This window comes from Dioszegia hungarica (assembly GCF_025882075.1).
Source record: "Dioszegia hungarica strain PDD-24b-2 chromosome Unknown MKK02contig_32, whole genome shotgun sequence".
In the NCBI taxonomy this organism is placed as follows: Eukaryota; Fungi; Basidiomycota; class Tremellomycetes; order Tremellales; family Bulleribasidiaceae; genus Dioszegia; species Dioszegia hungarica.
Genome location: NW_026515781.1, coordinates 47,656 through 74,804, shown reverse-complemented (window position 1 = coordinate 74,804; position 27,149 = coordinate 47,656). Strand labels below are relative to the sequence as shown.

General features: G+C 56.8%; 8 protein-coding genes and 1 non-coding gene across 9 annotated transcripts; 4 read left to right on the top strand and 5 right to left on the bottom strand.

Annotated features, from left to right (window-relative positions):
- Window positions 1-5,683: 5,683 nt before the first annotated feature.
- Window positions 5,684-7,333, top strand: MKK02DRAFT_41349 (putative D-amino-acid oxidase; the record flags this gene model as incomplete). The annotated part of the gene is made up of 5 exons (XM_053091533.1): window positions 5,684-5,726; window positions 5,824-5,936; window positions 6,056-6,238; window positions 6,322-7,166; window positions 7,237-7,333. 5 exons carry the CDS (start codon window positions 5,684-5,686, stop codon window positions 7,331-7,333), a joined length of 1,281 nt encoding a protein of 426 aa, XP_052941498.1.
- A 642-nt stretch (window positions 7,334-7,975) lies between these two features.
- Window positions 7,976-10,541, bottom strand: MKK02DRAFT_41348 (uncharacterized protein; the record flags this gene model as incomplete). Its single annotated transcript, XM_053091532.1, has 5 exons — window positions 7,976-7,999; window positions 8,179-9,208; window positions 9,481-9,651; window positions 9,836-10,208; window positions 10,490-10,541. 5 exons carry the CDS (start codon window positions 10,539-10,541, stop codon window positions 7,976-7,978), a joined length of 1,650 nt encoding a protein of 549 aa, XP_052941497.1.
- A 576-nt stretch (window positions 10,542-11,117) lies between these two features.
- MKK02DRAFT_35567 (inorganic diphosphatase) lies at window positions 11,118-13,974 on the top strand (the record flags this gene model as incomplete). Its single annotated transcript, XM_053089204.1, has 8 exons — window positions 11,118-11,234; window positions 11,297-11,361; window positions 11,422-11,543; window positions 11,646-11,696; window positions 12,349-12,686; window positions 13,110-13,243; window positions 13,584-13,693; window positions 13,937-13,974. The coding sequence occupies 8 exons, from the start codon at window positions 11,118-11,120 to the stop codon at window positions 13,972-13,974; spliced, it is 975 nt and encodes a 324-aa protein (XP_052941496.1).
- A 403-nt stretch (window positions 13,975-14,377) lies between these two features.
- Window positions 14,378-15,025, bottom strand: MKK02DRAFT_41346 (uncharacterized protein; the record flags this gene model as incomplete). Its single annotated transcript, XM_053091531.1, has 3 exons — window positions 14,378-14,446; window positions 14,673-14,766; window positions 14,961-15,025. 3 exons carry the CDS (start codon window positions 15,023-15,025, stop codon window positions 14,378-14,380), a joined length of 228 nt encoding a protein of 75 aa, XP_052941495.1.
- A 1,702-nt stretch (window positions 15,026-16,727) lies between these two features.
- Window positions 16,728-18,742, bottom strand: MKK02DRAFT_30723 (P-loop containing nucleoside triphosphate hydrolase protein; the record flags this gene model as incomplete). Its single annotated transcript, XM_053088118.1, has 9 exons — window positions 16,728-17,022; window positions 17,101-17,259; window positions 17,325-17,398; window positions 17,446-17,591; window positions 17,728-17,812; window positions 17,860-17,994; window positions 18,042-18,218; window positions 18,264-18,562; window positions 18,607-18,742. The coding sequence occupies 9 exons, from the start codon at window positions 18,740-18,742 to the stop codon at window positions 16,728-16,730; spliced, it is 1,506 nt and encodes a 501-aa protein (XP_052941494.1).
- A 461-nt stretch (window positions 18,743-19,203) lies between these two features.
- MKK02DRAFT_41344 (uncharacterized protein) lies at window positions 19,204-19,936 on the top strand (the record flags this gene model as incomplete). The annotated part of the gene is made up of 4 exons (XM_053091530.1): window positions 19,204-19,349; window positions 19,451-19,478; window positions 19,567-19,758; window positions 19,868-19,936. 4 exons carry the CDS (start codon window positions 19,204-19,206, stop codon window positions 19,934-19,936), a joined length of 435 nt encoding a protein of 144 aa, XP_052941493.1.
- A 1,372-nt stretch (window positions 19,937-21,308) lies between these two features.
- MKK02DRAFT_21552 (kinase-like domain-containing protein) lies at window positions 21,309-25,288 on the bottom strand (the record flags this gene model as incomplete). Its single annotated transcript, XM_053086432.1, has 3 exons — window positions 21,309-22,091; window positions 23,955-24,089; window positions 24,749-25,288. 3 exons carry the CDS (start codon window positions 25,286-25,288, stop codon window positions 21,309-21,311), a joined length of 1,458 nt encoding a protein of 485 aa, XP_052941492.1.
- A 280-nt stretch (window positions 25,289-25,568) lies between these two features.
- Window positions 25,569-25,649, bottom strand: MKK02DRAFT_t30. Its single transcript has one exon. It is a non-coding gene; the product is annotated as a tRNA-Ala (tRNA).
- Window positions 25,650-25,788: 139 nt separating this feature from the next.
- Window positions 25,789-27,057, top strand: MKK02DRAFT_41341 (putative transferase; the record flags this gene model as incomplete). The annotated part of the gene is made up of 7 exons (XM_053091529.1): window positions 25,789-25,817; window positions 25,873-25,943; window positions 26,028-26,173; window positions 26,273-26,329; window positions 26,422-26,507; window positions 26,649-26,768; window positions 26,910-27,057. The coding sequence occupies 7 exons, from the start codon at window positions 25,789-25,791 to the stop codon at window positions 27,055-27,057; spliced, it is 657 nt and encodes a 218-aa protein (XP_052941491.1).
- Window positions 27,058-27,149: the final 92 nt, after the last annotated feature.

The window sequence follows — 27,149 nt, the reverse complement described above, 5'->3', positions numbered from 1 at the left end:
ATCGAGCACGTCATTCGGAGATTTGCAGAAGCAACGGAATGGCGAAGCCTGCTTTTGAGCGCTATGGAGACCTAGAGATCTGGAGTTCTGGACCGGGGCCAGCCGGAAACTTAGATCTGAGAAGCACATGTCGAGATGCAGTGACACCCGCATCGCGCCCTTGCGCGTACCCACATCGCATGTCTTCTACCTTAGATGTCAGAAGCATTGAATCAAGCTATAGTAAACTTCCCGCCTATCGTCCAGTGTGTGAAGTATGGAAGCTAGCGATGGTTGGAGAGTCAGAGGATGACGTGGGTTTCTGGGGGGAGCGAGATGTGATATCGGTTCAGGGTCCACACCACTTTTCACCTCATCCCTTCTCCTCTCTTTCCTCTCATCCACCCAGTCATCACCTGCATCTTTGCGTTTGCTTTGCCCTAGTGGCCGCTCCATGTCCCCATTCCTGCTCCTGACAATCCCCACGTTCCCCGGTGCTTTGCCCGTTTCCTCTACCACCTCTTCCCGCTTTGCCAGGTTTCTCTTCCCCTTGATACCTTACGATGTTACCCCGGTGCTTTGCCCGATTTTCGCGATGTTCCCCTCCTCGTGCCCGGTACTCTTGACTTCTACCCGGTGCTTTGCCCGATTGCCCATGCCCTTCCCTTTCTCTGCCCCGACTTGGATGGCTACCGCTTAAGAGGAGGAGATCACACCGATGTACTAACCATATACTAACTCCAGAGCGCTACAACGACGCTCGACCCCACCAACAACTCGACCGGCGCGATACCCTACCCATACCCTTCCTCCGTTCCCTCCCTGCCCTTACCTTCCCGTCCCGCCGAGCGTACGCTGATTTATAGCCGCCAGCATATCCCCGCCGCTCGACGGGCTCCGCTTTCTAGCACGCACTATTCGGCGTGACCATGTTCCCCCGGCGCGCCCGAATACTGTCCCAGCAGCTGGTTTCGTCCCCTTCCGTCCCGCACCGGCCGCACTCGGCGGGTCCATCCAGCCCCGAAGGGCCGTGTGGTCAGCGGCTCTGTCTGGCTACCCAGACCCCGCCTTCCCTTCCCTCATCGACGCTATCATAGCCGCGGGTGCTTCCTTCGGCGTCGTGTCTTTGTCAGACAAAATATGGGTTCCCCCGGTTCGCTCCGTCCCCGCGGAGGCGGATTTCCTTACTGCCGAGGTCAACAGGAGATTGGCGCTGGGGGAGATTGCCCAGGTCGGAGCGGACGTCCCTTGGGCTATCACTCCCATCTACGCGGTCGTCAAGGATATCATCAAATTCCGGGCTGTCCATGTCATGCGTCAAGTCAACGACGAGATGGGCGAGGACTATGGCTACCTAGAGTACTCGGGCGTCGGGGACCTACTGGACTTCCTCAGTACACGCCCGGGTTACTGGCTCTGGAAAGCGGATCTGGCAAACGCGTTCCGCCAGATTCGGCTGAGCCCTCTTTCCTCCCTGCTCGCTGGTTTCCAGCTCGGCGATTCCACGTACGTGGACCCCTGTCTTCCCTTCGGGTCAAGAGTCTCCCCCTTCCTCTTCAACCTTTTCGCCGAGGGGCTCCACTGGATACTCCTCAGGTGCGGTCTGGAGCACCTTCTCCATTATCTCGACGATTTTTTCGGCGGTACGCCCACAAAGGAGGCCGCCGCGCACGCCCTTGCCATCTTCAAGCTCGTCTCGGCGGCTTTGGGAATCGAGATCAATCCCAAGAAGTGCGAGGGCCCCTCGCAATGCCTCATCATCTTAGGCATCGAGGTGGATACTGCCGCGATGCAGGCTCGCATCGGAGACGTCCGGCGCGAGCGGATGAACAAACTCATCCAGGAGCTCCTCGGTAGGGGAACGGCGACCCGCAAGGAACTGGAGAGCATGGCGGGATTGCTCAACTTTGCGTGCGCCGTCATCCCGCTCGGCCGTCCCTTCGTTCGGGCCCTCTGGTCCTCGTTCCACACCTTCCCCCCTCACAAACCCAAAGAGCGGATGCCTTTCTCGGACCACATCAGGTCAGACCTGGAATGGTGGCTGGTCTTTCTACGCGATTGGAACGGGGTACGAATCCTCCGGCCGCCCATACGCACGGAGGTACACGTCTGGACAGACGCTAGCGGTACCAAAGGCGCAGGCGGGCACCTCGGCGCACCACGAGTCTGCTCAGCTGCCTTCTCATACTCATTCCCGGCTCGCCATCAAAGGAAGGACATTCAATTCAAGGAGGCTCACGCGGTGATCCACGCGCTGGAACACTTCAACCTCGGCGACGCCTGGAGGGGAAAACACGTCATTCTCCATGTCGTCAACCAGGCCGTCGTAGCTGCCATCAACTCAGGGGGCATCGCCAACGATACCGTCCAATCCCTGATCCGGCGGATATGGATGGTAGCAGCCGTCGCGGACTTTACCTTTCGCGCGTCTTGGCTCAGATCGGAGGAGAATGGCTTAGCTGACGCGTTGTCTCGTTTTGATTGGAAAACTGCACAGTCACTCGCGCCCCACATCTCCTCCCTCATCCCCCACTCAATACCCCACCTGTCCCTCCCTCCTTCCGCGCACTAGTTCCGCGACTAAGCGACGATGCCGCATACTTCCTCTACAACGGCATCGCGCCCAGCACCCGCTCCGGCTACGAGTCCGCCCAACGCTCCTACACCGACTACTGCCGCGCTAGTTCCCTCCCTCCCTTCCCCGTCACATCTCCTCGCCTCATCAATTGGATATCCGACCTCTCGGCCCGTCAAGGCCTCCGCCCAGGCTCTATTCGAGGCAAGATGGCCGGAATCAGGTCTTACCACACCGATCTAGGTCTGGACACATCGGCGTTCTCGTCTCCGCAGTATGAGCGGGTGTTCAGGGGGATCAGGCGTCACATGGGGGAGAAGGAGAGGCGCAAGCGGCTCCCCATCACGCTGCCGATCCTCCAAAGGTTGCTGCGCGCGATCGCCTCCATGGCGGTGTCAGTGTACGATCGGCGGGTCCTATCGGCGGCGTACGCGCTGGCGTACGTAGGCGGTTTGAGGTGTGGGGAGATCACATACCCGTCTGGGGCTTTTGATCCCAACTTCAACATGTCCCGGTCGGACTTTACCGACTACGGGGATCACGCGGTTGTGCGCTTACCGGCGTCAAAGACTGACCCGTTCAGAAAAGGGGTCAACATCATCGTACCCTCAGCCCCAGCCGGCGCGCTAGTCGACCCGCTGGCCCTCCTTCGGGCTCACGTCGTCCACATCTCGGTCCCATCCGCGCCTCTCTTCACCCGGATCGCGGTCAGAAACACCGCGCAGGTCGCCGCTTTCCCGCGCGACTTCTTCGTCAAGACCCTCCGAGCCGCTCTACTCCTCGCCGGCCTACCCGCGTCGGACTACGCCGGGCACTCGTTCCGCCGGGGACTGGCAACTTGGGCGAAACTCTCGTCCGGACTCGGAGACGGCGACATCAAGCTGCTCGGCCGGTGGTCGTCCGAGGCGGTCAAGCTCTACCAGGATACGCCCATCTCGCACCTCGCATCGCTCGCCCGCACAACTCTGGTCACGTCCCGCAACGCACCCCTCTCCATCCCGCCAGTGTCGGTGTGCTGATTCGGCGACGAACAGGACTAGGGTACGAACTGACTCTCTTCTTTCCGTCCTCCTCCTTCTTCCCCCTCTCCCCTCTCCTCCCTCGTTTCGGCCTCCTGGTGCTCCTCTTTCTTCTTTTCGCAACCGTTCCGCTGCTCAGCCTGTTGGGCGTGGCCGGGAGGAGCGGTCCATGCCTATGCATGTTTGGCCTGGGTCGGAGGGTGTAGAGGGTGGGAAAGTCGAGCGGAGGACAGAAATGGAGAGTCAGAGGATGACGTGGGTTTCTGGGGGGAGCGAGATGTGATATCGGTTCAGGGTCCACACCACTTTTCACCTCATCCCATCTCCTCTCTTTCCTCTCATCCACCCAGTCATCACCTGCATCTTTGCGTTTGCCCACCATCCATCCCCTTTCTCCTTCTGTCGTTCCTCCCTTCTTTCATTGGTTGCTCGGGTGCGCTTCCTGCGAGAGTCCCATGCGGTTGTCTACCTCGTCAGGTTTAGGCGGCCCCTCGCATTGTAGACGTAGCTAATACTTTCGTTTCCTCAGTCTTAGCTCAGTGGATCTGTTTGTTCTTGTAGTTGTGTGCTCCGTTGGCATCTCGTCGCCTGAAAGGCCGGGAGGAGCGGTCCATGCCTATGCATGTTTGGCCTGGGTCGGAGGGTGTAGAGGGTGGGAAAGTCGAGCGGAGGACAGAAAACGATAGATATCGCAATTGAGCACGACATGCGGCGGCGCCTCCTTTCATTTGCACAGATAAGTAAGCATTGATCGTGCAGTCTGTTTCTTTCTGTATCGCTCTTCGCTCCCTCTCAGAAAATATAAGCACTGACTGCAGGGAACTGAAGGATTGAAAGGCCCACCAGTGACCACAATGCCAACGATTCTGGACTATTTTTGTAGGCGATTATGGGAAGTATGACACACATGAGTTGTGGTATAGGCACTGAAGAGGTTCAAGATAACGTCTGGCAAACCACACGTGACATCCATATGTACTGAATCAAGGGAGCGTCGAGGACCGGAGCCTCAAAGGCTCGGCACCGGAGGATCACCAAAGTAACTCGTCCGGCCCAGCATCAACGGTCACAACGAGGTCGCCATTCTCGTCCTTTCCGATGGTGTTGATTGCGGGAGACGGCTTGCAGTCGATCGCCGTGTCGTTAATCGTGACGCCCCCATTGTCGTCAACTGCGATGGCGATCTGTCCCTTCACGACCGTGCTCTTTCCCGCGGGAACGGTGGTGCGCGCTGGCCAGTCGGCCTCAGTGCCTCCCAGCGAGTTTGAGTCGAAGCTGAATCTGTAGTAGCCTAAATACCGACCGTCAGTATCTCAGGAACTTCAATGGCTAGTGATGTGGCTGGGATCAGTCAGGACTCACTTGACGACATCTGTGGTGTGATCGAGTATGTATGTTGGTAACGAGGTAAGAGGTGTGTGGGAGTAGCTGTAGAATGAAGAACGAAGTCAAAATCGAGGGCGAAATGTTCCAGGTTATATAGACTTGAGCAACGAGTCTCGAGACAGCTCAGAAGCAGATCGGGGCAGGCAATCTGGAGGAAGAAGCAAAGCTAATCTGTGTCTCACGCTTCGTGTGCCTCTCGTGCGAGCTTACAGATCACTGGGCTGAGAACGTGAAAGGATTGAGCAGGATGACGCCATTTCAGATCTAGCAACTGTGCTTCTTGCTTGAATACTGCAGCTGCACGACCCAAAGCGCGAAGAGCGGTCTCTCCTTTCATGCACACCCAAAGTCAATGATACAGTTCTGCTTCGGATCTTCTTCTGATTATAGTGCTGCTTTGAGACAGCTTGGCGGGACTCGGTGTTTCTTGCGCCCAGTGTTTCGCAGCCATACTCGGCACCTGCAGGACAGACATCGCAAGCTGTCGAGCGCCGAGGCTGGTCCAGGTCTCACCTCCACACCCGCCCGCCACGCTGCCACACTCAGACTTGGCAGTGTGGAGCTCCACCGGACAAGCCCGAAATCGGATCTGAGATCTACTCGCCTCGAAGCTCGAGCACTGCTTCTGCTTCTGCTTCGCTCCCTGCAAGCTTCTGCTCTTCTACCTCGTCCACTGCGCATCCCTTCAGCTACACCATACACACCTTTGCGCCAGGTATTGCAAATGCCGGAAGAACAGTACGACGCCATCGTCCTCGGCGCGGGCAGTACGTTTCCGCCAATCGTCCTTCTTTTTCGCCAACTCCTCATTCCTCATCTCTGGGTCTGACTCGACGCGGGCTTAAAATATGCGCTGACAGCCAGTCCTGGGCCTAACTATCGCTCTGGAGCTCGCGCAGAAGGGGGTGAAAGTCACTATTGCCGCTCGGGACTTGCCGGAAGATGTACACTCGACGGCGTTCTCGTCGCCTTGGGCTGTAAGTCCCCCTTTCTGATTTAACCTTTTACGCCTTCTCCCATAGCACAGCTTGGTCACTCCCATCTGACCTGTGTGGCCTCGCATATCACTCAAACGGGATTGATACTGACGCTACAGGGCGCAAGCTTCGTCCCTTGGGCCGAGAACGCCGCCGACGCCTCGAGGGAAGAACGCACCTTTGCGCGCATGTGGGCGATCGCTCAGACCCGGCCGGACTTGGTTGCTGTCACGCCGTTCCGACAAGGATGGGACACGCCGGGAGCATACGTCAAGCCAATCAGTGCGGCGCATCTACCTGATGTAGGTCTCTCTCTTTCCCGCAAAGACTTGGGTCGGTATGGGCTTTGGCCAGGAGCTCGAGGTTGGAGCTAATACCAGTGTAGTTCCGATATCTCCCTCCCGACGAATGTCCGGGTCCCTTCAAATTCGGCGTGGGCTTCACATCGCTCACTCTCAACCCTACGACCTATACCCTACACGTCCTGTCCCAGCTCAAGGAGCTCGGTGTGAAGATCCACCGAGCGAGGGTATCCTCCATCTTTGAGGCGTTCTCGATTCCCCTCCCTCCATCACCTTCTAAGCCTCCCTCGGTAGCCGCGGCAGGATCGACCAACCCCGCCTCCCTCGGCTCAGCCACTTCCTCCTCCTCTTCCCCACCCCCTACCCACTTGACATCACCCCTCGTCATCAACGCGACCGGCCTCGGCTCTCTATCTCTCCTAGGCGTCTCTGACCCGCTCGTCCACCCCGCCAAAGGGCAGACCATCACCGTCCGCGCGCCCCGCGTCCACGAATCCCTCGGATGGAAAGAACCTCGCGACCCCTCGGACCCCTCCCTCGCTGGTCAGTCCGTCTACATCATCCCCAGACCGGGGAGTGGCGGGCTGGTAACCGTCGGCGGATGTTATCTGAAGAATGACTGGAGCACGGATGTAAACCCCACGGTGGCGGAACGGATACTCCGGGAGGCGGTACTCCTGTGTCCGGAATTGAAAGGGGAGGATGGGCGGGTCGAGGTGATTAGTCATAATGTCGGGTTGAGGCCTTGTCGGGTCGGAGGGACGAGGGTGGAGCTGGAGATGTTTGATTTGGAGGCGAAGAGGAGGGAGTATGGGGGTGTTGTACCGGTCTCCGCTCCCTCGGTAGGACTGTATGGAGATAGGGGGAAGAGCCTCGGAGCCCGAGGGAAGGTGGGGGTCGTTCATGCGTATGGCGTCGGAGGAGCCGGGTGAGTCTGTCTCTTACCCCTGGTTGATGATCAGGCTATGAAGAGGAGGGAAGCGGAGCTGATGGGGCAGGTATCAAGATTCATTCGGGATCGCCGAAGACGTGGCGGGGCTCGTGCAGGAGTATAGGGCGTCTCAGGGGTTGGAGGCGAGTAAGAGCAAGCTGTAGGACGGGCGGAGATCAGGGCGAAGGCTGCGGCGGAGGTTCAATGGGCGGTCGTGACATCGATATTGTGACGGTGGCAGGCATAGATCTTGGGCTCTTGGTGCTTAGATGATCATAATGCGAGTTGGCCGGATATTAGTACCTTAGGTTAGAGGTCCTGTGCCATCGGACAATCAGGTCAAGGCAGAAAAGCCAGTCCAATCAAATCAGACTTTGAGCTCTTTGCACGTATCTATATGAGCCATACCCGATTACAGTCTATACTTTTGGTCCTTCCCGGTATATCCTCCCCATCCCACATCCTCCAAGTACGTCCCTATCCGACCCATATAAAGCAGCCCAGAAACTAAATGATACATCCCGAGTAAAAGCTCGGGCAGAAGAGCAGATCGAGAAAAGAAATGAAGGGGAGAGAAGGAGTTGGGTCCGGTTCGCTTACGCGTAGCTAGGCGAATGTGGGGCGCGGGAGGATAGCGCAGCGTCCCGTCCTTGTCTAGTCCATGGTAGTTTGGAAGAGGGGGAGGTCCGAGAAGGCTGACGGGTGGCAGGTGTGTAGATACAGTTGTAATTTTGGAGGTGATATTGATGAGGTTATAGGATGAGCGATTCCGGTGGATGGGTGTCTGGTATGGGCGCGGAGAGAGCTTAGTGTCGAGATGGGTTCGCAACCTGATACTATCAGCTCAACTCTTGCGGCCGTTCCGTTCCGTCCCATCCCCCGCTCTCTTCTCTTCCCTTCTCGTCTCACCTCCCTCTCTTCTCCCCTCCCCGTCATCCCTCACATCGCCCCAACCCAGACCAGACCCAAGACCTGAAACCCAGAAACCCCAGATGAACCCAAAACTCACATGAAGCGGATTCCCCCTCTCACTCCCTGGCGTCCCATTACTCCCTTCCAGCTCGTGCTCTCCATACCCTTGTCCCTGTCCCTGTCCTTCATATCCCTGTCCCTCATGGTCATACCCATACTGCTGGCCCGCATGGTCGCTATACCCTCCATACGGATCATCGCTGTATCCCCCTTGATACCCTTCGTGTCCCTGTCCCCCATACCCAGCATATCCTCCATACCCGCCGTCCGGTCCACCCGGCGTCGACCCGATCGGAGAATCATCATACCGCCCCGCTTCGGTCGGATCAAAGTAGTACGGGTCTCCTCCACCAGACGTGACGGCGTGATATCCGCCCGCGCCCGCTGCTCCACCGGCAGCTGCACCCGCTGCTGCCGCGTACGCCCCGCCATACCCTCCTCCCCCACCTCCTCCACCTCCACCTCCGGCACCGGCACCTCCGGCGCCCGCGAGCGGCTGTTGAGCGGCATACGGATCATACCCTCCCGCCTGTCCATAACTCGCCCCGTAATTCCCATACTGCGCCATCGGGCCATTCACCGTACTCGGGTAACTACCCGCCGTATGGTGTGCAGACGAGCTCGTGGGATCCCCATCCGCCTCATCGTCCAGCGGAGACCGGCCATGCTGGCCCGCACCGGCACTGGAGGCAATAGCCGCCGCTGTAACTTCTCGATCGAGCCTCTGGCGCCTTCGCCGGCGGAAACACAAGAGACCGAGCGCGGCGATCATCCCGACAATGACGAGACCGACAACCACAAAGACACCGGCGACGGCCCCCTTGTTGTTGAAGAAGGCGGAGGTGCTGGCGCCTGAGCCCGAGCCCGAGTCGAGGGACCCGCCGGGCTGGTGCACGACTTGGGTGACGGTAAAGACGAGGCCGTTGGAGGTTGTCACTTCGGCGGTGGTATAGACGGCGGGGACGGTGGTGACGAGCCGCCCGGCCGAGTCGGTTGTGGTGATGGATCGGGCGGAGGTGAGGGTTGTTTCGACCGCGGAGGTGGGGACGACGAGGAGGGTGGAGGTTCTGGGTGGTGAGCGAGAGAGCGAGCGAAGGGACCGGGGTAAGGCAAGGCAAGGCAAGGAGGGGAAAGGGGGAGGGGGAGGGAGAAGATGGAGAGAAGAGACGAGAGAAGGGAAGAAGAAGGGAGGAGAGCTCGTTTTTGAGAGGGACGGTCATAGGATGGGAAAGAGGGGTGGGAAGAATGGGGGAAGAAGGAGGACCACCAAGCTCGACAGCTATCTAGGCCAGAGACTCAAAGCTCATAACCGAAGCTCTGATAAGGAAGCCAGACTTACCTAGTCTGAGCAGCCGACACGCTCGCAGCGAGCGAAGTGTCCCCCGCGGAGATAGCAGCCGCGACGGAGCTAGACGCGGCGGCTGCGGAAGAGGCAGCGGCGGAGGCTGAGGCGACCGCGGAGGAGTCGGACGGCTGGACGATGACGGTGGTGGTTGTGGTGGAGGATTGGCTGTGAGTCAGCTAGGGTCCAGGGGGAACGGGGGAGCAGGTCGAAAGAAGAGACGAGGAGGGTAAGGAGATTCAAGAGGAAGAGGCGAAGGATAAGCAGATCCAGAGAGGGAAGAAGGTAAGCAGGGAGTAAGCAGGAAGATTGGTACAGAGGTAGTCTTATTGCCATTGGATGGACAACTCACGCAGCGGCCTGAGAGCTCTGCTGAGCCGCACTGCTACTCGCCGCCGCAGCCGAGCTCTGCTGCGCGGCCGAGCTCGACGCAGGGGGAGCAGCCGACGGAGAGGCCGGAGCAGACGACGAAGCAGCCGCAGCGGAAGAAGACGCCGGTGCGGCTGATGACGCGGGAGCCTCGGACGAAGCGGGTGCAGCGGACGACGAGGCCGGAGCGGCGGTGGTCGCTGCTGCTGAGGACGCAGGGGGTGTGGTGGCTGCTGCAGAAGAGGCGGGGGCTGTGGTGGCTGCAGCGGACGAGGCGGCGGGTTCGGAAGAGGTAGGAGCGGGAGAGGCAGACGTGGGAGCGGGAGAGGCAGAAGAGGCAGGAGCGGAGGAAGGAGCTATGGTTAGGTCAGCTGTTACAATGCGGAGAGCCGCTTGGAGGTCAAGGGAGAAGATGGAGGGAGAGAGATAAGGGGTAGGATGGGGTGAAGGCAAGGTATAGGATTGGATAAGATAGCCAGTAGTAAGATAGACATCTATCTATTACTATGGGCTAGGATGGGGTGAGGGCAAGGCATAGGATTGGATAAAACAGCCAGTAGATAGATAGATGCTTATCGACTACTATGGGCCGCCAATAAAATAGACATCTATAGCCAGTTCGGTGGGAATGGCTTACCAGCTGAAGAAGCGGCAGCGCTGGTAGGCGCAGCAGCGGCTGAGGAGGACATCTTGGGTAAGATGTGCTGTGCGAGAAAGGTGAGATTCGAGGTGGCTAGCCAGCTGAGCTCCAGGCAAAAGCTAAGAAGAGGTGGAGGTCCGAGACGGAAAAGTCAGGGAAGCCCTATGACGATGGTCGGTGCGGTTCCAAAGGAGGTCCTCTGTTTCAGTAAAAGTTGAAAGTCCGCTTTCTTTTTGGGAGGACGAGCTGTCTGTCCTGTAGGTGTGAGGAAGCAGGGGAGTGATGAGTCGAGAGAGCGGGTACGAGAAGAAGAGAGCTGTGAGGATGAAGGCTGTGCCAAGTGCGGAAAGGAGTAAAGTGGAGGTTCAGGTCAGGCAAAAGTTCCAAAAGCGGGTAGAGGAGGCCCACGTTGCGCCTATTTTGTCCCACAGTCAGCCACCACAGACCCGCGCCTAAATCTTACATATGTATTTTAGCGGCGGTTCTGCTGCGCCTAACTCAGCCCCAGACACGGAGTTCCATCTACCTCCGCCCGTGCCACACTCGGCGAAACCCGCTTTCCCCTCCCCTCCGCAAGCTAAGGCGTGCTCGGTTCGCCGTTGCCGTTGCCGCATTCCAACTCTACATGACCTTTGCCTTGACAGCGAGCAGAAGGTTATCACAAGCACTACTCACTCAAGTCACACATCACTCAGTCAAGAATATAAACATGTCGGCAGAGTACACCACTAGGCAGATTGGCGTGAGTCTTAAGGTCTAAGGAGGGCACGGGGTTATACATAGGGCCATCAGCTGATTACCCAGGCCGCCAACACCCTCGAGTATCGAGTGTACACCGAGAAGGATGGCAAGGTCGTCTCGCCTTTCCAGTGCGTTCTGCGCCTTACTGCCTTGGCCTTGGCCCTGGGAAACTCTAGCTGACCCCACAGCGACATCCCCCTGTTTGCGGATGAGTCCAAGACGATCCTCAATATGATTGTCGAGGTCCCGAGGTGGACCAATGCAAAGTTGGAGATTTGCAAGGAGGAGCCGTTCAACCCGATCAAGCAGGGTGAGTCTCGGCTTGAGGAGTTCAAAGGGGAGGGGAGGGAGGGAGGCAATGGCCAGGGGTCCAAATGAAAGGAGGAAAGAGCAAGAGCTGACCTACCCCCAGACATCAAGAAGGGCAAGCTCCGTTTCGTCCGAAACTGCTTCCCGCACCACGGTAAGTCTCCGCTCTAGCTCTAGCTCTAGCTCTAGCTCTATCTCTATCTCCTTGCCTTCACTTGTCTGCTCTCTTTTTTGGCTCTTCATCTTCATTTTCACCTACCTCTCTAGCGCGACCCGTCTCTCTTTTATCTCGTCGGGCCGCTCCACTCGTTACCGCCAGCGTCTCCCTTCTACCCGCACCTTCCGCTTCCATATCGTTCCCCTCTTCTCCTCTTCCCCTCTTCTCCTCTTCGCCTCTTCTCCTCTTCTCCTCTTCTCCTTCTCTTATATACCTGCATCACCCAACCTCTACGTCTCCCTCACTGCGTCTGCGTCCGCATCCGTGATCTCGGTCTTGACCTTGACTGGATCGTGCAGGTCCAGGTCAGGGTCAGGGTCAAGCCGGCTATGCTTGCTCACTCTGCGGAGTGGGTGTCTCGCTGAGCTGGGGGGAGGAGGTCGGTTCTTTTTTTTTTGGCAGGGAAAGGAGGATGTTCCTTGCTTGGGGGAGGGAGTCTCTTTTTGCTCGGCGGGGATATTCTCGCTATGCTCGGGTGGATATCTCGCTTCGCTCGTGCTTGTTATTCTCGCTCCGCTCGCCCCTCCCCTCCCTCCTGCTCCGCTCGCCCCTTTCACTCGCTTCGCTCGTTCAGGGGCTCACTCCGCAGGCTACATCTGGAACTACGGCGCCTTCCCCCAGACGTGGGAAGACCCCTCCGCAACCCACCCCGAGACCGGCGCCAAGGGCGACAATGACCCGCTCGACGTGTGCGAAATCGGCGAGGCCGTGGGTACCGTCGGGCAGGTCAAGCAGGTTAAAGTGTTGGGCATCATGGCGTTGCTGGATGAAGGGGAGACGGACTGGAAGGTGTTGGTGGTGGATGTGAATGACCCGCTTGCGCCTAGACTCAATGATATTGAGGATGTGGAGAGGCATTTGCCGGGTCTGATTCGGGCGACGAATGAGTGGTTTAGGATTTACAAGATTCCTGATGGCAAGCCGGAGGTGAGTTTGCGGGCGAGCGAAGCGAGCGATGTGGTATGGGCGGGCGAGAAGAGAAGAGCGAGATGAGGTGACCGAGAGGGAGAGTGAGGCGAGTGGGGCTGGTGAGCCGAGGCGGATAGGGGTAGTCGTAGCCGGTGTGAGGCTGGAGGCTGGAGCTTTAGAGGTGACTGGAAACTGGAAGGGAGAGAGTAGGCGAGGGGAGAAGGGGATACGATCAGTTTCCAGCGGCGGTTTCGGCGGGGAAAGCAAAGCAGGGATGGGACTCGTCGCTCCCTCACTCGTTGTTCTCCTTTCCCGCCGAGCATTCCCCTATAATTCTGCCTCTTCACACCCCTGACCGTCATCTCCCTCTCTCAATGCCAACAACCCATCCCTCCACCTCCGCTTCCGTCCCCCTATTCCCGAGTCAAGCTAATACTCCAGAACGTCTTTGCCTTCTCGGGCGAAGCCAAGTCCAAAAAGTACGCCGTCGAGATTGTGCACGAGTGCCACGAGGCCTGGCGCAAGCTCATCACGGGTGAGGCGCCCAACAAGACGGATTCGTACTCGTTGGCCATGTGAGTTTTGGGTTTTTCCGCTGCCGGTCTGGTCTCTTCTTTCGGACTGCGGGTCTGGCTTTTCAAGACTTGGGTTGTGGGGTCAAATTTGGATCTTGGGGAAGGGACGATCGATCAGGTCTGGCGTGGAGCTAGGACGGGTGATGAGGGGGCGGGAAAGAGGAGACGGAGTCGGTCAGGTCCAGGTGGGAGAGGGTGAGAGAGGGGGTCTGACGGTGCCTTGGTTGTGGGCGATGTCGGGGTTCTGCGCTGGTACGGGTGGTATATGGGGAGAGGATCGCAGGGCAGAGGAGGGATGGATCGAATCCTTACAATAACCGGCGCCAATGCTGACTCCCAGCCACAACACCACCGTCAAGGGCTCCAAGGGTCTCGTGTCCACCTCGGACCAGGCGTACACCTCGCTCCCGAGCGACTCGGCCAAGCCTGCTGCCCCGATCGACCCGTCTGGTGAGTTTGGTTTTGGTTCGGCTACTCAGGTTGGAGATCGCTGGGACGAAGTGTGCGGGATGACAAGAGGGAATAGGGGAGTTGGGAAATGGGAGGATCGGCGGAGTAGATATATGGAGGGAAGAGTGCAGGCGAGGTCGACGACGTGGTTTACGATCATGAAGGAGGATGCGGAGGTCAAGGCGGATTGGGGGTCAGATGAGGGCTTATCACTATTACCGTGAGCTGAGGCTGACTCTTCAGTGTCCAAGAGCTTCTTCATTTCGTCCGCTTCGGCCTAGACGATACGATGCGCTCGATATATCGGTTAGTGGTTGGTGGAGCAAAGCGAAAGGAGAGATGGGGGAGAACACAAAATGTGGATGAAAGAATGATGCATAGCTTTGAGCTTATTGCGCTACCTCTGCTGCTACTCTACTGACTTGATCTTTGGGGTTCTATATACAGCTTTTATGGGAAGCTACAGGCGTATGGACTAGGGAGGTCGTGAGCAGCTTTGGCTGGAATGAGCGAGTGAGTGGGTGGGTTCTTGAGCTTGAGGGGTTAGGCGATCGACGCGTGCTACGTAGCTTCGAGGTGGAGAAGCGCGATGGAGGACGGGACAGGGTATAAGTGGAGAGTCGCTGGCTGGTGGTCGGATGAGAGTGGTGGTAATGCGTGGAGTGCGAAGTTAGGGGGATGAGGCTATTCGGAGAGGGGGAGACCGAGCTCGGTGTGTAGCTGCGTGACGGTCTTTTGGGTCATGCGGCCGTACTGGAGTGTCAGCTAGACGCTCCCTATGTTTAACAGCCAGCAGGGGCTATAGCTGATGGGATGTGAGATTGAAGGAAATGAAGGAAGATGACGGGCTGCCGAGGTGAAAGCAGGTCAAATCCACGGCGGCCAATAGTCTTGAGGGTTTGAATGGCGAAAGAGGGATCACAAGGGTAAGTGATGGGACAGGGGGTGAGGCGGTGATGACGGAGTGAGGAGGACTGACGATAGCTATAAGCATCTGGGAGGTATCCTTCGTCTCGTTGTAGGTGTGCAGGAGCTTGATGTGCCGCGCGACGATGGCGTTGGGGTCGAGACCGCTGATGGGGATCAGCTGGTAATTTGAACAAAATGAGGCGGCAGCTCTTGGAGGATAGGATCCAGTGGAGAGGCCGCGTGAGGGGGCTCTCATAGCATATTGTGCGGGGTGAGATCGCTATGGGACCGGAGGCAAGAGGAGAAGAAGGAAGATCGGGTGTAGAGAGGGGAAGCATGTGGGAAGAGGGGTGCTTACGGTCCTAGCTCGTCCTTCAACTTGGCGATCCTCTCCTTCAACTCGACGATACGAGGGTCCTCCATTCTGCCTAAGAGATTGTCGAGTAGCAGTCACTGCCTTCATACTCAGCTTTGAAACTCCTCGGACACCAGCTCAGGTCTGACGCGCTCGAATTGGGTTGCTGAAAGGGAAGGAAGAGGACTTGGAGGGACAGGCGGAGGCTCAACATACCGTTGGTGAAGACGATATGATGGGACCTTGGATATACGGGCTACCTAGGTGCTCCTTATGGCGTCGAGCTAATGGCTAGGGATGATGGGTGGATGATGAAAGATAGAGCCACAGGGTGAAGTATAGTTGCAAGGTCCCCGCGAGAGTGGCGCTAACGTCACGCGTTTCAGCTTGTTTTACCAGCTGGTGCGCTGGTGGGCGCAGATGATCGGCTTCTCTCCGCGGCGCGTCCAGCCGCCGCCCTACTTTGTGCTTTGGGAGAGTGACACAGACGGTCAGAACGCGACCACAGTGCCACATCTCGTCCCCCGGTCCGTCCCGAGCAGCGAAAGCACCAGAATATCTTGCATCAAAGGTGGACCCGCCACACATAAGCACGTCGATCGTCATCTCCAAGTCGCTTCTCCAAGTCGCTTCTCCAAGTCGCCAAAGGATTAAGACTTCTCGCAATTTGCGCAAAGGCATCATCGGAAAAACTCGGGATATGTCAGAGTCGCGGTGAAATATATAAGTTGTGCTGTCAAGGCGTGAACTCTGCTCTTTACTGTCCTCGCTCAATCACTCCGATAAGTCTCCCGCCAGCGCCGGTCATCAAGCTACACGTCACATCACTCACTCCCACTACTGATATTTCTCATGTCTCCCAACGGTTCAACATGGTCCAGCATGGCCGCCGTGGCGAAGTCCCTGAAGGGCAGTGGGGCTGGACGAAAGTACTTCCAGGTCAGCAAAGCTGATGGCACGACATACTGGATCAGCTTACTCTGTACGCTTCATGCTGCAGGAACCTCTTCAATGCGCATAACTGATGACTGAATAGATAACGAAGATGGGACATGCACCCTACCGCGAGTGGTACCGGAAAGTCCCTTGGCGCAAAGCAGAAGCCAGACGCACAGCAGTCGCCAGCTGGACTCTGCACGAGAGGAGAAGTCCGAGGAGCCAAAGGCCGACGAGATGCCCGTCGGTCAGGATACCAACGACACAGCAATCAGCATCGGGAAGACGTGAAGCAGGTACGTGACGCCCCCCGGATACAGCAACAGCATTTGACGAGTGACTGCGTGACACCTCGCAGGCTCCCGACATCTCAGCTCGTTGCAGATGGAGCTGATACCCCAGTTGAGGCTGACCCGATTGGTGATACGTCCTCGCCTTGCCTCATGACCACTCTGGACTCAACTTCCCTACACTCACATTCCACTTCTTCCTTCTGTCCTATTCATCGCTTACGAGTACACGCAATCTGCATGCAATTTTTAATCATCCTCCGCTGACTCTGTCGTTTGGTGCCCTGTCATGTCGATGGATACTCAGTACTCCATGCGCACGCACGACCGTCGTTGATCAGGACACGATCAGTAGAGTGTGAGGCCTAGCGCCTAATGTCTGTCACTCAGCAATCGTCAGTCAAGATCCGAGGGCAGGCAGTGATTAGTTCCTCGAACACTGCCCAGATGATGCAGGATGATGTATACAAGTCAGTCTCACCTCTTCGTTCCTCCGCCCCGGAACCACCCCTCCCCCTTGTCCACCTTCATTGGCCATGGCACCCTAAGCTCCAGCCCCAAACACCTTCTGTCCAGCAGCGACCATCACCCCGCCCCTTCCCATCCCACTTCCGACCCAATCACCCCGCATCGCCTCTTCAGCCTGGTCGTCCCTCGCCCACCCCGTCTCCTGCCGCTTAGCGCCACCCGCCTCTCCCATCCCAAACATGGCGGCCAGCATAGCCTCCTCGCCCTCCTCAATCTGCTGTCGAAGCTTCTTGATCTGCTCGAGAAGAGTGGCGCCAAAGTGGATCTTCTCGTTAGGTTCCTGGCCGGCGATGATGAGGAGGGTGGAGATGCTACATGTGTCAGCTTGAGTCCGATGGTATATTATCTATGAGACAGCCGATCCGATCATGCAACGGCAGCAGACTCACAATGCCTCCTTCATGTACGCAAACGAGAACTTGCTCGTCTTCTCCGCAAACGCGTTCAGTAGCTCGTCGGGGAACTTGAGTTCCTTGTTGTACGCCAGCTTGTCTTGCCAGTATACGGCGTACGCCCGGCGCTCGGCTTTGCTGGGGTTCGGGAATGAGCTGATACCGATCAGCTTTGTCCCGATGCGCGTAATGGAGGCGTTAGAGCTCGAGAGGAGACACACTACTTGCGGTCGAATCGGGACGGCCTGCTAGAGAGAGCTGGATCGAGGCGGTCAAAGTGGTTGGTCGAGCCGATCTATTTATCAGCTCTTGTCGTCCTGGGTCCACAGAGGCAAGGCTCACCAGTAGCAGGCCATCATTGTCCTCGAGCCCATCCACCTCGTTCAGGAAGAATGCCCTGTTCTGGTCGGTGATAAGCGAGTCGAGGTCTTCCAACACGAGCACGCAAGGTGCAAAGGCGCGAGCGTGACTAAAGACCATACGGATGCCTGGGAGGATCAGTGTTTGCGCCGTACGGATCCGAGAGGAAGGGGGAAAAGACGGGACCAAAGACATACCGAGCTCATCTCCTTGGTATGCTGAGACGCATCAGCAAAGAGCGTACATGAGAGACAGGGTACTCACTGTGGAAAGACTTGACGTAAAGAAGCGGCACTTTGACCTCCTTCATGATCGCCTTCAAGCTAATCGTCTTGCCGTTCCCCGGAGGCTACCTTATCAGCTTCTGCTCTCAGCCTGGAGGTCGAACGGACTCACACCAAGGAAGATCAGTCCCCGCTTCCAAGGTACGTCGAGGTGCTTGTATACCTCCTCAGACTTGAAGAATGAGCGATAGTCATTCTGGATGGCCTTCTTGAGGGTGTCTTCGAGTACGACGTCATCCCATGATGCCTGCGGATCAGTTCAAGACGCGCAGGACTGAGAAGTCAGATACGTACCTTCTGGATGGACTTCCACAGGTCATAGTCCGGCTTCCAGTAGCTCTGCTCAAAGACCCACACTGCGTCCCTGACGGTCGACGTGAAAGCACCGCAATCGTGAATGAGCTGATGAGCTGCCTGCTCGCTGTCCCCAATGATATGCCATTGGGTGATGGTGTTGTACCCCTCGGTCCACTGTTGTCATCAGCTCAGTACAAGTACATATTATAGTACTCTCACCGTTCCGACAATAGCCACAAACTCATGCTCGCCCCAGGCGACCTCATACCCAGCAAATATGATCCCATCCGCCACGGACCCGTCACCATCCCTCCTCCTTGGCGAGGGCATATAGATCGTCCGCTTGATGGCCTCAACATCATCCATCTGACGGACCATGATCGTGCCAGAAGGGGCATTCGCGGCGTAGCTCAAGAGCTGGAAGTTGCGGTCTTGGGTGATGGTGAGGGTGCGGTTGGGGTAGATTGCCGCGATGTGGGTCTGCATGTAGAGATCGGTTCCGACACGATGCTGGTCGACTACAGAGTCAGCGAGAGAGATATCGGAAAGCTGTGCTACTCACAGTGTCCCACGAATACGTCGGTCGGGCCATCCTTCTTGAAGAGGTTAGGAAGGTCGGTCTGCGCGAAGGGGTTCGAGAGGGCTGCCGCTGTCACAGCAGAAGCTGCGAGCAGCGTGGCTATGATAATCTTGAGCATCCTTGTCAATGTCAAGGTGGTTGTACGGATGAACAAGAGATACAGGCGGGAGTCAGAGGTTGAAGGAGAAAGCGGTGCTGACTTGAAGGAGCTTTGGCGGACGTTAGAGTTCAGTGGCGGACTAGGCCGAGAGGGGAAAGTGGGGCAAAGTGGGGAAGGAGGGAGTGAGGATCAAACGGCTCCTGTCGAGCGACATGCATCCCCCTCGAGGGCAAGCCGGCCAGAGTAGCGTGACCTACCAGTGAGTAGCACATTGGTATAATAATGTCTCTGGGTCGTCGTTCCAGCATGGCGAATCATAGTGACTCGAGGAATGCTGGCCCTGGGATGCCCCTTCACTCCCTTGCCCGGGCCGGCCGTTTCCGTCCATTGCCGGTCTATATGAGGAGTCCATAGCGGCTCGTCTCTTTGCTCTTGTCCCAGTACACATTAACTCTCTCATTATCTCTTGAATCTGCAAGATGCCCTCCTACGCGCCGATCTTGCTACAGCACATCAACCTTACTGTACCAGAGGGTACTTTACCGCTCGCAAGCGAGTTCTACGGCGAGGTTATTGGGTTTGGCGTTGACCCGGTTCCACAGTTACAAAAGCATATGCTGCTCTGGTATGTCCACCTCGTCTCATCGATGTGAATCTCATCACTGAGATGGATATCTTTGCGAAGTAGACGAAGGTCATCGCGAGAGCTTGAGCTGATCTCGCTAGGTTCAGAATAGGCGATGGTCCACAGCAGGTCAGTTCTCCGTCCCTCCCCTCGTCACATGGACTACATTATGACCCTTAATGGGGATTCTCTGAGGAGACTTCTGCTGAAATAGTAGATCCATGTCGCCCATACACACGAGACCTCACCGCCCAATTCACATCTCAGCAGACACCACCCCTGTTTCCGTCTCGCATCGCCCGAAGCGCTTCTCGAGCTCCAGCAGAGGATATACGAGCACAGCAAGGGGGAGTCAAAGGCGAGGGCGGTGGAGTGTGATGTGCCAGGGGGAGAGAATTCCGGCTCCAAGGTGAGTGAGCCGTTCGCTGTACCGGTGCCGTCGGTGTCATACTGTACTGGATGGGCGCTGAGGTGGGGACCAGCAGGGAAGTGGGAGGAGGGCGTGCTGATACGTCCAGGGAGTGGAGTACCCTACTCGTTTCTTCGCGCGGGACTTTGCGGGAAACAGGCTTGAGTTCTCAGTATGAGCTCTTTAGCAGCGAGCCTTTGGACCTGGGACCCAGGCGCATCGCAAATTGATGCTCATCATCTGCTCACTCGGTCTTATTTGGTACTACTTTCCGCTTCATTTAACAAGTCCGTGGCCCCTGATAAGTCTCGCTCCTGCACTGACCAAAGAGATCGCACCCGTCAGACCCCTTCAGTGCTGAAAATAGTATGTTCGGTCACATGGCTGAAGACGCCCTCTCCAACTCCGGCTAACTTGAAAATCCTCTAACTTATACAGCAAGATCGACTCTTCTCCTGGCCTACAGACGCTCGGGCAGCCGTTTCCATCCGCTTTATCTCCTTCCTCCTCTCCTTCTTCCCCATCAGATCCCATTCCCTCTGTCGCTGCTCCGCCAGCTCCCTCCGACGACGGTGCTCCAGCTCCAGCATCTCCATCGCGCGCTCCTCTCGTTTGACCCTTTCCTCCGCCAGCCACACCTCCGTCTCCCTATCCTTGTCCCTCGCTTCATCCCATTCTCGCCCGTACTTGCTCTTGATCCGCTCATACTCCTCCTCATCCACCTCTACTACCACCCTCCATCCACCTGTACCGCCCGTGCTACCTGCGCCCGAGGAAATGATGTCGGCTGCCCTCTGCTCGGCGATATGACGGTCTCGATCTTTCCAGCGGGTAAGCGGGGTCGTGGTCTCGTCTGGGAGAAAGGGGATGAGGGATTGAGCGGCGGTAGATAGGCGGAGAAGGGATTCGGCAAACTGAGAATCAGCTATAAAGCGAATGCTGATCTGCAATTGTACTCACCTTTCTCCTTGCCTCCCACTTGATCACCTCGGCGTCCTTGTACGCCTTATCCGCTATGATTCTAGTCTCTTCCGTCTTCTTCGCCTCCTCGGGGGTAACCTTCCCAGCGCCTTCTCCAGTCCACACCGTCGGCTTCAGCTTGAAGTCGCAGAGGCGGTCGCGAAGGGGAGTGTAGCGTTCTGCCGCGGCTCTGTAAGCGGTGGCGAGAGGGGTGAGGATGGCGGGGATTCGCTCGAGAGGGGGAGAAAGAATGTGTGATCTAATATTAGCTTACCCCGTCCTGATGACTTACCCCATAGTCCATGTATATCAATATCTCTTGGTCGAGATCTCTTCGCATCCTGCAATCTGACCCATAAATCCGTTGTCGAGCGAGCGGTATCCCCGCCAATGGCCATTATCGCATCGAGGTCATTGGCGATCTCGATGTGCGCTGCGATGGTTGTCTGGGTGGCCAGAGATGCCGCCGAGATGGGCCGATCAGGAGGAAAGCCAATATTGAGCTTGCGGAGGCGGAGCTGACTGTCGGTCAGAGGTGGGGCGGTAGTTCTGCGCATCAGCTGCGATTCGCGCCGAAGCCAAGGTGCTACTCACTGGTCCATGGTATCCTCCTCCACCTCATCTTGGTCGTCCTCCATATGCGCCGTGACCATCCTCCTCTCTGACGGCTGCTCATCCCGAGCTGCTAGCTTGACCAGCGCCGAGATGGTAGTCTCGACGTCCGACATCGGCGGAGGCACTCCCAGCGCCGGATCCTGCCGCTGCCACAGATCACCCTCCAGCTCTACAGGATAGAACCCAGCGTACTCCCAGTCGATGATGCACTTGATCTCGTAGGTCTGAGGATCGATGAGGATGTTTTGCCAGCCGAGATCGCCGTGGCATAGGACGTAAGGTTGAGATGGGGTCGCAGGTGGATAGTTGGCCTCCTCGAGCGGGAGACGGCTGCGGTATAAGCGAGCGGGGAGGAAGGGTGCTCCGACGAAGCTGCGGAAGGAGAGGTCGGTGAGAGCGTGGAGCTGATCGATGTACCCCTTGAGCTGCGCTCTAATCTTGTCTTGGGCAGCTGGGTCCAAGCGGGTACCGCCGGCGTTGACCGTACCCTCGACGTATTCTTGGATCATATAGACGCTGTTCCGATCCGAGAAACTGGTGACGACTACTGGGACCGGAATCGTCGTATGCGAGCGTACATACTCGATGGCTTTGATCTCGTTCCGCAGCATGTCTGCGTCCCGGGGATCATGCCAAAAGTGGGTACTGCCGACCTCCTGCTCCGCGGACGGCACTGTCCGCTTGACAATGTATCGAGCGGCGGTCTGCTGGGCTGGTGTCTCAAAGACACGGCGTCGGAAGTTCAGTCGGTCTATAGGCTTCTGCGTCATGATGAATTCGGTCGAGAAGATCAATTACAACAGAAATTGCAAGGTTGATTGGCCGAGTGAAGGGCATTTCCCCGTGAGTTTCACTTCACATTCCTCATCTAGGTTTCGCTTCTGGCGTGCCTTCGGCCACCCGACCGGTCCGAGTCAGTGCTTCTTTGGCTCCTGTGCTTACAGACTTCCAGCTTCGGACGGACACGCTATCGGTAGATGTGTTGCCTGAAGTCCATGATAAGCGGAGACGTCGTGGCTTCTAGCGTTCCGCAATTGTTGTAGATGTGTGCATGCTGGAAAGAAGCAGACTCTTTGCCTGCCATTTTGAATCAGCTCTCGTCCCAGCATGTCCCACTGCCCTCCTCTCCGTATCATCCTGATACTTTTCCTACGACATGACCGCAGTCTACAGTAACAATTGCCCACGCATCGACTCCAACCAATACTTCGCCTGCCCAGAGTGCAGATTCCCGCGTCCTACCATGGATAATCATCCCACTATGATGATGTGCCTCAGTTGCTACCACGAGGCTCCAAACATGCTCTGCTGGACCGTTGATCGCAGGCCATGCCTAGTATCACCCCCCAATGCACCATACCGCTGCGCAACCTGTCACTTTTCCCGCGCGCATATCGGAGGCGCACAGGACCACACCGGGTTCTGCGCATATTGCGGCTACACGAGGCCGATCCAGTACGCCAGTGGCCAGCCTGTCGATACACGCCCTTGGGTCGACCGTGTACCGCCAGTAACTCCACTCGGTGAATGGGGCTGCGCCAGGTGCGGTACGTACCGGTACATGGCGACGCGATACCGCCCGGAGCGAGACAAATTGCAGAGGTTTGGTACCACCCACGGGGAGCTAGATACGCAGAAGAAATTCTGCTGGAAGCTTGGGTGCCTCCGGCGGACGCATAACCGTTTTAGGGAGTACGCTGCTGAGCATTGATGAGGCGGGTAACGTCGCGGTGAGTCTGTCTCTCTCACCTTGCACTTGCTCGATATCGATAAGGATTGAGCTGATGACCTGCAGTACTCTTGGCGCGTTATGTAAGATCATTCGTGAGTATGATAGGCGACGAGATAGATGGGTCCTTGAGGAGGATACTCAGAGCACCTCGCTGACGCCCAGCGCCATTTCCACTCAAGCTGTATATTAATCGCCCTCAACCACCATCACGGCCGAATGACACCAACGACGACAAATCGGATATTCTGACGGGAAAGGAGCAAGACAGGGAGAGGCGTGGCGGTCAGTATGGGGCCGTATGGGAAGATAAGATCAGGAAGGGAGACAGAGTATGAACATTTTGCTGCTGCGGAGGGGGACGATTCAGGGATATTTGATGATTCAGCGCAGAAATTAGCCATGCGATCAAGGAAGATGCGTCAGTATTATCTTCCCTCGGCGCAGAAGACCCCCAACACTGATCCGAGACGCGCTGACGACCTGTCTGCGTTCTGCATCCGGCAGACTGACCTGGACTTTCAGCTGATATGTCAGCCGCCTACTGACGCACTGCTCTTTCCGCACACCTGTAGCCCGGCTGTTCACGAATGGTCAGATAATTGCATACCCCTCCTGCTCTTCTCCACCTATCGCCGTATAGCCATGTAGCCATATTCCCCTCTCCGCCTGCTCCTAGAGTTCCTTCTACCCATTCACCCGTCTCTGCTGAGCCTGCTCGGCATCACCCTCCTCCTGCCCCAGCTCTCCTCAGCCTTCTCCTTGATTCTCGCAACATCCGCCTCCACATCCACGACTCCGACAGCCCATCCACCGTTTCCGCCTTGAGCGAGATCGTGTACTCGTTGCTCGGCGACGTGTCGTTGATGATCATCTTCTCGAGTTTTGATACTGGTGCTTGGATCCGGGATGTACGGGAAGAGGGATAAGGCGGCGGTAGAGTAGAGGAGGAAGCGTTCTGCGAACTAGATCTATCAGCATCGGAAAGATGATAAAGATGACCTGAAATACATACCGAGCTGATCCCCTCCCAGAGCGTTATTTACATCCCCCTATACGCCTGATCCAGTACTTCTCTCGTCCGCTTCAGTTCCGAGCTCCCCGATCCTGTGTCCGGCTTTTTGGGAGCATCATCCTCTCCCTCACGCTGAGCTTCGTCTACCTTGTCGGTACTGCGGAATTGACGAAGCAGCGGTATCAGCTCGTTGGCGGCTTGGCGGTATCGAAGAGCGAGTTGCCGAAAGAGGTCAGGAGGGGTTTGAGCAAGGGGTAAGAAGAAGCGTAGTTCTAGTCCGTCAGCCGAGCATCTCGTTCTCTGATCTTGACACTAACCTCGTGTGACATCCCAAAAAGGGTTTTCGCCGTGCCCGCCGCTCTCGGCCAGGACTTCCAGCAAGTCGATGATGCTCCGATGCCCATCGTCCATGATGGCTGCCGTGCGCTCGAGGTCGTGGGCGATACCGTTGTGCGCAGCGATGACGGTCTGAGCCGCGAGTGAAGAGGGTGAGAGATGTTGGTCGATAGGGAATCCGGTATTGAGTGTTCGAATGCGGAGCTGGGTATCGGTGTACTGAGCCTCGGCGGAACTAGCTGTCAGTATCGTCCTCCGCCAGAGTCAAGCGGGACTCACTTTGAGGTCTCCCCAAGATCACCAACTTCACCATCTCCCGATGAATCCGCCTTGACCGCCAAATCAAGAAGCATTCCGAACATAGGAACCACATCCGAGCTTTCCCCCTTCCGCAGCGTATACGGATCCGGCCTTCTCCAATCCTCCTTCTCCATCTCGACCGGACAAAAGCTCGCATACTCCCAGTCGATTACGCACTTGATCTCGTACGTCTCTGGGTCGATCAGGAGGTTCTGCCAGCTGAGATCGCCGTGGCAAAGGACGTAAGGAGGGGACGAGCTCGAACGATAGTTGGCGTGCTCGAGCGGTAGGCGATGGGCATGAAAGCGGGGAGGGAGGAACGGTGCGCCGACGAAACTGCGGAAGCGAGGGTCGGTCAGAGCATGGAGCTGACCGACGAAGCCCTCCAGCTGAGAGATGATTTCGGCTTTGGCGTCGACGGAGAGCCGGATGGTCGAGCCGTTGACTGTACCCTCCACGTACTCCTGGACCATGTAGACGCAGCCGCGGTCCTCGAACATGGAGATAACGGTCGGTACTGGTATAGTCGTATGGTGCCGGACGTACTCGATAGCCCGAGCCTCGTTGCGTAGCATGTCTGCATCTCGAAAGCCGGTGTACCCGCCGGTCGTGGGAGGGGGAATGGTCCGCTTGATGACCTGACGAGATCCTGGGGCGACGCCAGCTACCTCGGAGACTCGACGCCGACCAGTAGTGTGGTCCAGCATCTTGTGCGACATACTGGCAGGCTGTAACATGAAAAAGGAAGGACGACATGATGTGACGATACACAAACGAGGCGCAAGCTCGAGCAGAAGGCAGGCCGACAATTAATTAGAGCAAAAAAGACCAACTGGCAAAAGCAAAAACAGAACGTGGAGAAACAGCGAATCGAACGCTGGGCCTCATGCAGCTTATAAATGCTAAGCAAGCGCTCTACCCCTGAGCTACATCCCCTTCCGTGATTTTTGTCTTTCTTGATGATATATAAAGATTGAGTCTTAGTATGGCCGATGCCGTTACTCCGCGTCCGTTTGAAACTTCTTATCTTTGCGTTTCGAGCTCCTCTCCACCACCAAAGTCAAGTTCAGCCAAGATGGGAAACGCAGACGCTGAAGTACCCATGTAAGCTGATCTGCCACCACAGTCCGGTCTGGGTCATAGTGAGCTGACTGTTCAGGATCCGTCTGAGCTACAACGACGTGCACAACAGCATTCAGCAATGTGCCGCCAAGATCCAGAAGGAGTTTGGTATGTCCTCAGCTGTTGTCTTTCGCTGCGTTGCAGTACCGCATATCCCCTTGCGGAGCATCTGAGTCAGAGCTAATCACCTAGAACCGACACTCTTCATCGCTATCGGCGGTGGAGGCTTCATTCCCGCTCGTATCCTCCGCACCTTCCTCAAGACCACCACGGAAGGAAAGAAGAGGAATATCCCTATCCAGGCTGTCGGCCTGACATTGTACGAATCCATGGGCGGGGTAAGTCACATCTACTCATACTCATGGTGTCATGGGCGGAGGTGTCGACTTGCCAAGCAGGCAATAGCTCGTATTTGGACCGTGGCTGATATATACCAGATTGCGGAAGTTGTCGGTAAGGAGGTCGTCCGCACACAATGGCTTGACTTTTCAACAGTAAGTGAAGTCCATCTGCTCTTCTCCGTGTATCATTATCGTTACCTAGCGGACGTGATGCTTCCAAGATACAGACGAGCTGACCGTACCAGCTGGGCAAGACCTTCAAACATGGTGGACTTCTCGGTCGTCGTATCCTGATCGTGGACGAGGTAGACGACACACGGACAACCCTGATGTGAGTAACGCTTTCCGCTCTGCCACCATCTTTCCTCATCATATCAACCGTGATCCTGATGAATCTTCATTGAGACACACCCGTACGGTCGCACGCGTCCCTGTCCTTTGGCCTTGTTACAGTACCCAGCTGACCGGACAGATATCTCATCCGCGAACTCCAAAAAGACATTGACGAACAACTCCAGCTCATCGAGAACACGGAAGACAGGGAGAAGCTCAGAGAAACGACCAAGCTCGGTATCTTTGTCGTGCACAACAAGTAAGTCTCAGCTCTACCTATTCCCCCACGCTTGCTTTGCCCTCGATGGCTCCTCCTTAGCCCCTTTCTCCTATCTCCGACCGAGCCCTTGACAGTCGTCCGCTGCAATCTACATATCAAGGTCATGAGCTGACTCTACAGACTGAAGGAAAAGGCAGGCGAGCTCCCCTCTGGCGTCCAGTACTTTGCAGCCCAAGAGACACCGGACGTCTGGCTCGCGTACCCCTGGGAATGCGATGGACAAATTGAGGAGCACGACGCTATGCGCTCGCAGAATCCAAAGCCATAGATCATATCACATCACAGCATGTACTAGCTGTCTGCTCATGTCGACAATACACCCTCGTCAACAGGATATGGCTATGCATAGATTTGGTCTGA